At 38.2% G+C, this 13025-nt stretch overlaps 1 protein-coding gene across 1 annotated transcript in view; it reads left to right on the top strand.

Annotated features, from left to right (window-relative positions):
- The window catches only part of GRIN3A (glutamate ionotropic receptor NMDA type subunit 3A), a 208417-nt gene that overhangs the window by 58308 nt on the left and 137084 nt on the right, over window positions 1–13025 (top strand). The window contains exon 2 of the mRNA XM_055579184.1: window positions 4583–5187. Within this exon, the coding sequence (XP_055435159.1) occupies window positions 4583–5187 (605 nt within the window). The remainder of the gene's footprint in view (window positions 1–4582; window positions 5188–13025) is intronic.

The raw sequence follows: 13025 nt of genomic DNA, 5'->3' as shown, positions 1-13025 counted from the left end.
TGTATATAATAGTCATATATAATAATGAATACACTCACTTAGGATAATTAGAATTATCAATACTATTTAATTTCATTTTTTCTCTCCCCCTAACATTCTACTGAGCCTGTATATTTTAATTTACATAAATTTAATGTACTTACAAGGCAGTTTTCTATAACTATCAACATGGTTGGGAGAGGCTTCCTGATTCTTGGGGTGTTTTGTTATTGGACCTCTGATTTAGGAAATAAACAATGTGGACTTTTTTTTATTTTTTTTATTATACCTTCTTTCAGACCATGGGTTATTCTTTTGAAAAATAGCAAACTATATGTAAGACATAGATTTTGAGTCTCAGTTTCATTTGATAGGTCTTGTTTAATTTTTGTTCCAGATTTTGCTAAAAGTTTTCCTATTAGGCTTGAAGTTTTTTGTTATAAGTTTTCATATCTGTGTCATATGTGTACTCACACACACACAAACACGCCTTTCCCTTTATTATTCTATGGAGAGAAATTAGGAGATGATGCATCTGAGGCTGCTGAATAAATACAATATTACTAGATGTTTCTATATTATTTAATAAATATTTATTTGAAGAGTTGTGTTCCTTAAGTTTGTGTAAGGATTAACTTCCACATCTGTACTTTCTTAATAGAATTCTTAGTAGGGATAGCTATGATTATATGGATTAATCATTAACCATGGTGGGGGGTAGTATCTTCATTTTATTCCTCTGTCACTCTTTCATGCCAAATGCATGTTTCCCTGGCACACTGAATGCTCAATGTGATTAGCTACTGTTACTTTCCATTTAGCAAGAGGAGAACATTTTCAGTTTTGCCTCTATTAGAAACTGATCCTCATATACCAATTTAATGAATCCTTCTGTAGGAAGTGCATGGATGGGCCTTTGTTCCAACCGGGGGGAAAATATTGGGTTTTGAAGCTCTGCTGGAAATGGTCTTCTTCTCAGTCTTCTGGTGACAAGATTATGATCATAGCTCAGTACTTGAGATGAACAAAAGAAAATTCCAATTGATAAATAGTATCACTGGTTAACTAAGAGCTGTGCTATAAGAGATGGTTGAGACATGGTCCTCATCCTAAAGAAGCTTCCATTCTATTGTGAGAGGTACAGTGAAAGTGAGAGTCGTTCAGTCGTGTCAGACTCTTTGCGACCCCATGGACTGTATAGGCCATGGAATTCTCCAGGCCAGAATACTGGAGTGGGTAGCCTTTCCCTTCTCCAGGGGATCTTCCAACCCAGGGATCGAACCCAGGTCTCCCACATTGCAGGTGGATTCTTTACCAGCTGAGCCACAAGGGAAGCCCAAGAATACTAGAGTGGGTAGTCTATCCCTTCTCCAGCGGATCTTCCTGACCCAGGAATTGAACCTGCAAGTCTCGCACTTAACCAAATAACTAACATATGTGTGAAGAGAACTGTAATAGAGAGATGAACAAAATGACAACCTGACACACACATGAGATGATTAATTCTGCCTGGGCAGCAGTCAGAGGAGCAATCAAATAAACAAAAATCCAGTTCACTATTGCAGGAAATAAAAGGGCAAAAATATTGTGAGAAAAAAAAAAAAAAAAGATCAGCAGCAGGAACAGTAGTAAATGGAACATAAACTAGTTTCTGGAAATCTGATGGAAGAGCTGAGTTCTGAAAAATGAATATGAATACAGGCAAATACATTCCCAGGTGGAGAATTCAGCATTTCAAATTTGTTTAGATGTGAAAATGCTCACTCTGATCCATGAAAAGTAAATTTTCCACTATGACTTGTCTTAGGGTGCATGCTTGGAGTGTTGGAGGTGAAGTTAAAGACTAAGAATGGCCTCCTAAGCCATACTGTTGATTTTACTATTTGTCTTATGGGTGATTCAGAGGTGCAGAAGAATGGTATGGTCATATTTATGTTTTAGAAAGAAAACTGGGAACAGAATAGGGAACTGAGGCCAAGAAAACAGTTGGGCATAATTTGTTCCTGCCAGCTAAATGTAAAACTTGTTTGTTGATTCTGGAATAAGGTTAAGGCAGAGGAGGAAATAAAAAGAAAGAAGGAAAAGAAGAAAGTTAAAAAGGGAGGACAGAGAGAACTCTCTGGAGTAGTTTATATTCATCAATAGCAGGAGTAGCAGGAGTGAGGAAGTGAAGCTTCTGTTCATTTACCTTATACGGCTCTACGGCATCCCAAGCCGGGAAACAGGAACCACCTACTGGATACTGTCTACTGGTTTTCTGACACCTTTCTTTATCTGTCTCTTAATTTCTGATAAATATATTGTCGATAAATTTTAACTTTTTTTTTTTTTTCTATTTACTTGGCTGTGCTGGGTCTTAGTTTCGGCATGCAGGATCTTTAGTCACAGCATGCAAAAACTCTTACATGCAGCATGTGGGATCTAGTTCCTTGCCCAGGGATTGAACCTGGCCCGCCTGCATTGGAAGTGGGAGTCTTAGCCACTGCACCACCAGAAAGTTCCTAAATTTTAATTTGAAACCTTTTTTTATCATTCTAGCTATCATTACCAACACTGGTTTCCAGTTAAAACCCTTAGCACCTAAATGAAATCCTGAAAGTCTTATTTTCCCTCTCCTTTTCGAATGGAGCCCATAGACAATCCTCCAAAAGCTCTGCTTTTATCATTACAAGTCCTGCTCACAGCTTAATTTGGAAGGACAAAAGTCAAATTCTCAAAATAAATTTTAAGACTCCCTCCTACTTAGGGCTTCCCTGGTGGCTCAGAGGTTAAAGCATCTGCCTGCAATGCCTACTTACCATATGATTACTCTCATTTCCTGCCTTTGGTCATAGTTTTTCTCCCATAAATTCCTTTGGAATCTTCACTCCTTCCTCTACACATATCAGAATCCTTTTAACCCTTCAAATTATTCAAAGTTCAGCTCAAACTATTTTTTTTACACTCTTTGCTGGGTAAGGAAAAGCTACACTTTAGTTTTGTACCAGGGAATGAAACTTCACTGTGAAAGTCCTCATTTTTCTACGTATATTATTAACCTGAATGTTTGGCAAGTTCTCAAAAATAGTTCAACAGTCTGGTAACTCGAAAATGTGAATGTATTTAGTTCAATTTGACCCATATCTATTGTACACCTACCTTGTATAAAGGATTATGTTAACAATTCTAAGGATGTCAGTGTTACAGGATAAATATGTCAAATGCCTGCTCTCAAGGAGAACAGATTTACTCATTAGAGGACTATCTCTACTTCACCTATATGATTAGTAATTTGTGATTTTTCAAATAAGATTCTCTCCCTTCATTGAGTTGGTGAGTTCTATAAGTAGATGAAATTGTGACGGAAGTTATATATGTGTGTTTAAATGGCACAATTTCACCTTTCACAGTGAGAATCCAGTCTCAGTAGATATAGAAATGCAATCTAATCTTCAATGTTAGACTATGTATTTAATTTTGATTGAGTATATTGTTAATTATTCCATATGTCTTAGTGTATTTGGGGTGCTTCCCCAGTGGCTTAGTGGTAAAGAATCTGCCTGCAATGCAGAAGACACAGGAGATGTAGGTTTGATCCCTGGTTCAGGAAGATCCCCTGGAGGAGGAAATGACAACCCACTTCAGTATTCTTGCCTGGAGAATCCCATGGATGGAAGAGCCTGGCAGGCTACAGTCATTGGGGTTACAAAGAGTCAGACATGGCTGAGAAACTAAGCACACACATATTAGTGTATTTAGACTGCTGTGCCACAGACTGGGTAGCTTGTAAACAATAGAATTTTATTTCTCACAGTCCTGGAGAGGGGAAGTTCAAGACCAGGGTCCCAGCATTGTTGGGATCTTCTTCCAGGTTGCAGGCTGCCAGCTTCTCATGTGTTTTCACATGACAGAAGGAGTAAGGGAATTCTCTTGAACCCCTTGGGCATGAATCTCATAATCTCACTTGTGAGGGGTTCTGCCCTCATTAATTCCCAAAGGTCCCACCTCCTAATACCATCACACTGGGGATTAGGATGTCAACATAAATATTGGGGGGAAACATAAACATTCAGGCCATGGTACCACATATATTAGAACAATTGCCTTCCTCAGCAGCTAGAAGTTTGGGAAACTATAGGGCATCCTTTTTCCACACCATCCTTATACAAGTATCGGCACTGTTTTAAGATTTTTCTGCTAGTAGTTTTAAAGGAAAGCAAAAGTAATTTCTTTCAATTATTTCACCTGACAGGAAAATTTAACAAATGAGTTATGAACAGGGATAGTTAGAAATGGGGTGCCTAAAGGGGACTGTTTGTAAGGAAGCAGGCAAGCCTGATAAAAATTTAAGACTAAATGCATAGTCATGTTACCCCTGACATTTATACCAAGAACCATCGGCCTCTAGTACTTTAAGCATAAATTATAAGGAAATCAGTTGCAAGAAATCAATTCCATTAGACAGAAAACACAGCTTTCCAAATTATGTGAATTTTATCCCAGAGGCACTTGAATATCACAGGGAAAAATAAAAGATTAAGCCTCACAAGAAAGTAAAAGTACCCTCTGTTATAATCTTTGGCCAATACGTTCTAATTCTTCTTTTTCATATCTTTAAATACAGAATCCCCTTCACCTCCAACTGAGTTTAGAAAATTCATTAAGTTCTGATGCTGATGTCACTGTCTCAATCCTGACCATGAACAACTGGTACAATTTTAGCTTGTTGCTGTGCCAGGAAGACTGGAACATCACCGACTTCCTCCTCCTTACCCAGAATAATTCCAAGTTCCACCTGGGCTCTATCATCAACATCACCATCAACCTCTCCTCCACTGAGGACCTCTTGAGCTTCCTGCAGGTCCAGCTGGAGAGCATTAAGAACAGTACACCCACAATGGTGATGTTTGGCTGCGACATGGAAAGTATCCGGCGGATTTTTGAAATTACTACCCAGTTTGGGGTAATGCTCCCTGAACTTCGTTGGGTACTGGGGGATTCCCAGAATGTTGAGAAACTGAGGACAGAAGGTCTGCCCTTAGGGCTGATTGCTCATGGAAAAACAACACAGTCTGTCTTTGAGTACTATGTACAAGATGCCATGGAACTGGTTGCAAGAGCTGTAGCCACCGCCACCATGATCCAGCCAGAACTTGCTCTCATTCCCAGCACAGTGAACTGCATGGATGTGGAAACTGCAAATCTCACGTCAGGACAATATTTATCAAGGTAGGATGCAAAGCCTGGGTTATATCCCCATTCATAGGATTGTGATAGGAAGTAAAATATTCCTGTAGTGGGGAACACTCAATCCTGTTTTTAAATTCGTGGCTTAGTCCCATACTAGCTGTGTGTTCTTGGCAAGTTTTTTTTTAAAAAACTCTGAATCTCTGTTTTCTAATTAGTAAACTAAGATAATATTGAATGTAGCTTAATACGATAAAGAGACCACAAAATTATATACAAGAAGTTCCTAACACTGTGCTCAGCTGGTAGTAAATGCACAACAAATGTTTCCATTCCTGCTCACTCTTTCCTGTATCAACAGACTTGGACAAATCTCTCTAAGTCTTTTTAGAGAAAAAAAATTTAGTCAAGGAGGAGATAGACTTTTCTCTCTACTCCCAGGTTATGATGCATTAGAGAGAATAGAGAAGTGGTTAAAGACATAGACCCTGGAGCCAGACTCTGAGCTTGAATTTTAGCTCTGTGACCTACTATTTGCATGACTTGGTCAAGTGGTTTAACTTCTCTGAGCCTTAGTTTTCTATGTCCTATACCCACTGATGTAAAAAGGATATAATAATAGATCCTACTAGCCATGGAGGAGTTATGGTGGATAGATAGTTGATGATAAGTAAAAAGATAATAGACAGAACTAAGTTCTACAAGAGTAAAGTGTGTGCATATATAATTTTATGTTATATATATGTGTATATATGTTATATATGTGTGTGTGTATATATATACACACACTTTTTAAAATTAGCCACCTTTCTTTCCAGTTCCTCAGTCTGGTTCAGAAGCTAGAATGAAAAAGCCTGTTTAAGTTAAAGAATAATCCATCCTATAGACATGGTTTTCATGATCCCCAGAAAAAGAAGTCCTTAAAGGGTATTTTACAAGGGCCTAGAATTTTTTCAGAAAAAGACCACTTATGGTCAGAGAGGTCACATCAGAGAATTATTGCTGTTTCAGAAGTGAAGGCTTAGCTATAGTCTGATCCCATTTTCAGGAAGTCTTCTTGGAACAGGATCATCTGACTATGTTGAAGAGCACAAGGCAATCTCACAGTGTCTTGCCTTTTAAAAGACAGGAACATTTGAGGAAAGGTCAGAAGGTCCCAAGCATTTTACATTTAATTTCACATTAAGCATCTACTATGTTCAAAGCAACATGCTAAATGTCATACATGTGGCATAGTTTAAGCACAGCCTAGCTTCCCTGGTGGCTCAGTCAGCAAAGAGTCTGCCTGCAATGTGGGAGACTTGGGTTTAATCCCTGGGTTGGGAAGATCCCCTGGAGAAGGAAATGGCAACCCAATCCAGTATTCTGGCCTGGAGAATCCCATGGACAGAGGAGCATGGTGGGCTACAGTCCATGTGATCACGAAGAGTCAGACATGACTGAGTGACTAACACTTTCACTTTCACCCTAAAGAAGGTTGTTAATAAAATAAAATAATTTAAAATTCACTTATTAGAAATCTATTAATGATAAAACTAAATGTTCTATCATCATCTGAACTTTCCACTTTTCCTATAATGTATTTGAATTGCCTCAAGATTAAAGTCTATGCATGTTTTATTTTATAGTCACTATCCAGATTTAATCTACTGTTTTGGAACTAGCATGTAATTGAGGCTCAAGATTTTATCTTGGATAAGAAACATCCTCCTTCATAACAAAAACAAAAGCAAAGTCTTTAGCTATAATTTCAAATAGTCATTATGTTGGAAGGACAATCTTAAACAGTAGACAGAAAATCCACTTGTGAAAATTATATTAAGTTATTTAATGTCTTTCTGTCTCATATAAAATGGAGAGCACAAGAAAAATAATTCTGTTTGGAACCTAAAAATGTTTAGAAGCTACAGAGAGAAATATTTGTTAACTTCAGTTGTATACATATCAGGGTTTCATTTTATCAAGATAAAATTGATCTTTCTGGCTCCTCAAATTTTAGTTTATCCAATGGCACTTTGTACATGAAATTATGTAATGGTACTTAGCCCATTCCATCAGCATTATTTGTCTATGTGTCTGATTTCTTAACTAAAATATAAATTCTATTAAATGGAGACACTATTATTCAGTCCAGTTTAATGCCTAGTATATAGAAGCTACCTAATAGACATTTACTGAAACTAACATAGAAGAAGAAATGGAGATTTTATATTTACACCCTACATGATCTGTTGCTCTAGAAGAATAATGAGTGGTTAATAGATAAATAAAATTTTGTCTAAATTAAAAACAGAGTTTTTAAACTTACCCAGGTACCATCTGGTTTTTTCTTTTCCTTTTTTTTTTTTTTTTTTAATAGAATGTTAGGTTAGTGAATACCCTCTGACCTTGTGGCTATTTCCACATGTTTATTCCACAGACTTTGAAAATTGTAAAAGAAGACTGTGAAGTTAGGGAGCCTGGTAGCAATTCACAGTGTATATAGGTCAGCAACAATATTTTCATCTCCATGGATGTGTTTGAGAATGAACTCAAAGAACTTCGGGAAATATCCTTAGGACCTCTTATACTCCATGAGGAATAGAGTCAAAGAAAAAGTTTCCAAATGCTCAGGAAAGGGTCAAGGGAAGTGGGCAAAGCCCTGGAAGGAGTCTTTATAATGAATAACTGAAAAGCTGCCTTAAGCTATAAAACATCTGTGGATTTTTCATCATCTTATTTATTTTGTTGAATATAGTCTTTTAGAAAGTTCGTTATTCTCAGTCCATAAGTCACATCTGCATACAGTAATTTTCTTAATTGTTCCTAAATTTTGTTAGGCTGACCCTACTTCCTCACTGCATAATGAAAGTCATGAGCATAATGAGCCATGAATAGCAAGTGCCAGAGTTATGCAAGCTTTCATTTCTCACACAGTCATTTTCAGTTTAGGCTGACAGAATTGTTAACATTTTAAAATGTTAATGAAATCACCAAAAACATGACTTTTTCAGCATAGGCCTTTAGACTAGGAAAAAAGCATTTCTCGTGGCAGACTACATAGACATAATTACGGGTAAAAGGGATTTGATCCTTCCCGGGTCCCCACATGCCAGAGCAAACATCCATCATCACTAAATGTAGACAAAAACCACTTGGAGACCAAGTTCATAGTGTGATCTTTAGCAATTTATTTGCAAGTTGTTTTTATTAAATGTAAATCACTTTGAAGCAATGATATCTGATATATTCTTTGGCAATAACTTCATCAACACATACGCAATACATGTGTGAAAGTGAAGTCACTCAGTCGTGTCCAACTCTTTGCAACCCTATGGACTGTAGCCTACCAGGTTCCTCTGTGCATGGGATTTTCCAGGCAAGAATAATGGAGTGGATTGCCATTTCATTTTCCAGGAGATCTTCCCAACCTAGGAATTGAACCTGGGTCTCCTGCATTGTAGGCAGACGCTTTACTGTCTGAGCCACCAGGGAAGTCAGTGATTATTTGTTGAGCTAGGGTGAGGCAGTAAAGGGCTGCATCCTGCCATTTTGGAGTGTACAGCTTTAGTGCAAGAGGTTTTAAAGTAAGTAAATGTATAAAACAAAGGGATCCGTGATTCTTAAAAATAGAAACATATTCAGATACACAGGGAGGAAATAATAAACTCTTCTCAGAGAGTTGATGATGAGGAAGAAATACTGGAATTGGATCTTGATAAAAGAATAGAAGTATCTGGTTTGCAGCAGACTCACAGGCACAGGAAATGGCATTGCAAATTCATCAGGATCTGAAGAAATTTAGTACAGTTGGCACATCCATTGCCTATGAAAAGAATCTGACATGATTCTGGAAAAGTTGTTAAATTGATAGCATGCCACACAGGACTTTTATGCTAAGGAGTTTGCATTTTGTATGCATACTGGATGTCACTTGAAAGCCAGAACATTAGCCATGACATATTTATAAAATCATCATCTTGTAACAAATTAACCAAATAAAGTATTATAGCATAAAAGCCTTACAAGTAATTTTTTTAAAACCATAAAGATATAAAAATTGCTTTTATTTCTCAAAATTGGTTTTAGCTTTGCCCACATTTACTCCCTTATCTCATTCTAAACACCAGTCTCACGAAAATGAAGAGGAGTCGAAGGACTTGCCTGCTGTTCCTAAAATTAGGACTTGCCCATGCTTATCTGAAGGCCCTGGGTGGTAATGAATCTATCTTCCCGAAGAAAGAACCCCTTGAGTCACTCATAACCTGGTCAAAGGGAATTAGCCTTCCTTTAATAATTCCAAGAGCCTAGACATCGATTGATACCTTGTTCCCCTTGGCATAAGAAGTCCCTGACTCTTTAGTTAACTAATTGTCCTGAGAGCTATTCTAACTTCTCAGCAGGCTATGGAATCTTATCTTTCATTTTTGAATAGCTTCTGCAGTTCAGTTCTGTATCAAGTGATTAATTCATTTGTTCATCCTCAAGCATATGTTGAAGCTTACTAATACTACGCTAGGACCTTGGCTAATGCTGGAGACACAAAGAATAGAAAATAGGGGCCCTGCTTCCAGGAAGCTTACGACCCCCTTCTTTTGTTCTTTTGCCAAGAGACAATATGCTCCTCCACTTATCCATGTTTTTTATCCATTTTCTTTGACCTAGCTGTTTGGTTGTTGTTTTTGTTGTTTAGTCACTAAGTCATGTCCAACTCTTTTTCAACTCTGTGGACTACAGCCTGCCAGGCTCCTCTGTCCATGGGATTTCCCAGGCAAGAATACTGGAGTGGGTTGCCATTTCCTTCTCCAGGGGATCTTCCTGACCCAGGGATTGAACCCACATCTCCTGATAGGCATCACTGACCGAATGGATATAAGTTTGAGCAAACTCTAGGAGATAGTGAAGGACAGGGAAGGCTGGCATGCTGCTGTCTATGCGGTTGCAAAGAGTTGGACATGACTTCACGACTAAACAATTCTTTACCACCAGGGGGTTCTTTACCACAGAGCCACCAGGGAAGCCAGCTATTTGGTTATCATTCCTCACTGAGCCCACACTCATTCTACTAGTGATTATCTTCTGATATTACCTGGCATTGTGATGCCCTCCTCAGTTGTCCTTTAAAAATGGTTCTGTGTGCTAAAGAGACTCTTTCCCCTCCCAGGCTATGCTCATCTTTATTCTTATATGGTCAAGCAATACCAAGATTCACTGGCCTTTCACTAATTGTAAATGTTGATTTATTTATTGATTCTGCATGTATTAATCAGATTGTATTATGTGTTAGGTATTACAAGGCACTAGGAAGCTTCAGAAAAGAAAACTAAAACAAAATGCCCATTCAAAAGTCCCAAGGTATAAATTGATGATGGTTCCCATCTCATTACTGGATACTAGAAGGGTTCCAGAAAACCTTGAGGTGGCATGATATAATTCTAATTTAGGATATTCCTATTCACCTTTATAATAGTTTACTGGCATTATGACCCTGGCAAAACTATTTAATCTCTGGAAATTTTTACTTCCTTAATTATAAGGAATTCCTACATTGAAAAGTTAAGTGGTATGCCTAAGGTCATTCAGTTAGTACTTTATAGGGGAAGATTTAAACTGTCTAGATCTAAGTTCCAGGCTCTTTCATAATTAATATTAACTTTCCTTAATTATGATCCCATTACCTTATAATTCATATTCTTTCAGACAAAAGCTATATAAATCAGGAGATGTGGTTACCCCTGTATAAATGTTCCTGTCCTGAGGACCTCTTTAGACTCAAACTAGCTAGCCTGTGTGTTTGAACATGTACTCAAAAGAAATGCAGTTGCATTGAACCTGGAAGCCAGGGGCTGGATGATGTTAACACTGGTTCCTTGGGTCCCCAAGGAGAACCCATTGCTGTGGGGTGATCTGCTGTGTCCAGCTGTTACCCCCAAGTTGACTTCTTCTGCAAGACTAACAGGGAGTCAATACTTCTAGAAAACATGTGCTTTGGTGAATCCTGAGGACCAACAGTTAAGGTCTGTGTTTCCAGATGTTTCCAGTAGGAACTCCTGTCACTGAACTAATTTGGCTAAAGCCATTGGATTTGCCCCTCCCTCTGTGTCACTTAAGTCATGGCAAGAGCTGAGTCAAAATTTTATCTAAGTCATGAGGGCCTCAAATATAAGGTACAGTGAAAGATGTGTGTTTCCTCAAGACCCTGTTTTGAAGAATACAACTTAAATTTGCTTAATCTAGCTTCCCACAGGTTTTAAGCTGGAAATTTCCCAAATTAGGAGAGCTTCCAAGCTTTCATTTGCCTGAGTGGAAATTGTGATCATATTCTTTGTTGACTTTTTACTTTGTATGCATCTACTATAAAATTTGGAAATATGTCAAAAAAAAAAAAAAAATAGAGAGAGGGCAGTATTGCAGGGCTTCCCAGGTATCTCAGTGGTAAAGAATCCGCCTGCCATTGCAGAAAATGCAGGAGAAACAGATTCGATCCCTGGGTCAGAAAGATCCTCTGGAGTAGGAAATGGCAACCCACTCCAGCATTCTTGCCTTGAAAATTCCATGGACAGAGGAGCCTGGCAGGCTATAGTCCATGGGGTCACAAAGAGTTGGACACAAAAGCAACTGAGCACACTCGCATTGCAGGTGTTCTCTGAATTCCAGATCTTTACCAGGGCAACTTCAAACTCTAGTCCCTGTGACCTTTCAGATAGATTCTCGACCAATAAATACTACGTAGTGTCACATTGCCAGGGCTATGCTAAGGGAAGGGATATCAGCACATGGCCTAGTGCCAGAGCCAGATCTAGAGCCCTGGAAGGAATTAAGATGGAATATTACTCAAAGCAATGAGGAGACATCTAAGGGTTGGGCACAGGCCATAATTATGGAGAAGAGTCAAGGTTTATATCAAAAAATGAAGGGAAAGGAAAACAGCCTAAGAGTATGGAACAGATCTATCTTCCACGTAGGAGAAAAACAGGAAAAATAAGTACCGGTTGCCAGTTGTGCCACATGAAAGCAGGAAAACAGAGCACTCTGTCTATGTGTCTAATTTTTTTGACATAGTGATACCATCACATCACACACACATAGCCCAAGAGGTATATTAAGACATGACTCAAGCATAGATTAGCATTTTTCTCCTCTTGGGAAAAAAGTCAAGACGGACAAGGGCTCTACTTCTCCTCTAAGGTTTCGCTTATTGGAAAACCAGACCCCAGTGGTTTATGTATGTACTTATGTGTATGTAGATTTAGTATGTTATTAAATTGCTGTTTTCATTAGCTGATGGAAATCTATTTTAAAATATGAGTTTTGTAAGCTGTTTTAAATAAGAATGTAATCAATGATTATAGTATGTGAGGCCCTCTGCTTTAAAGATTGAAATTTAGTAATTTCCAATTCCTATTAAATTCCTTATTATCAGAGAGCTTTGTCATAGAATTTATTTCTATTTTTGATACTTTCCATTGTTCGGGGAGAAATGTATTGGAATTTCAATGTTCTGAATAATCTATAAACTACAAATATAAATACTTCCTGGCTGATTGAGCCCCATTCTTCTGGCAAAGTGAAGAAGTGCTCTTGAAGAGACACCTGTCTGACTTGAGCAGAAGACATGTGTTTAATTGCATTTGCCCCACAAACATCATTGAGCACTTACTCTGGCCAGGCAATGTGTTGTGGCCAAGATCCAAAGATGACTCAGTGTGATAGACTGTTAGATGAACACTGAGGTCTCTTTCAGCTGGACAGCCTGCAGCGTTATGAAGCAGAGCAGTGGGAAAGGGAGGATTTCTCCATTTCCCACAGCAACTGTATGGAAGAGACTGCTCTCAGAAGGTGGAGAATGTCAAAATCCATGCCTTCAAGGATCTTACAGTCTAAAACCTCAAAGATGGAGT

This window comes from Bubalus kerabau, chromosome 4 (genome assembly GCF_029407905.1).
Source record: "Bubalus kerabau isolate K-KA32 ecotype Philippines breed swamp buffalo chromosome 4, PCC_UOA_SB_1v2, whole genome shotgun sequence".
NCBI classification, from domain to species: domain Eukaryota; kingdom Metazoa; phylum Chordata; class Mammalia; order Artiodactyla; family Bovidae; genus Bubalus; species Bubalus kerabau.
The sequence above is the reverse complement of the archived record's forward strand: the minus strand, read 5'-3'. Positions and strand labels throughout refer to the sequence as shown.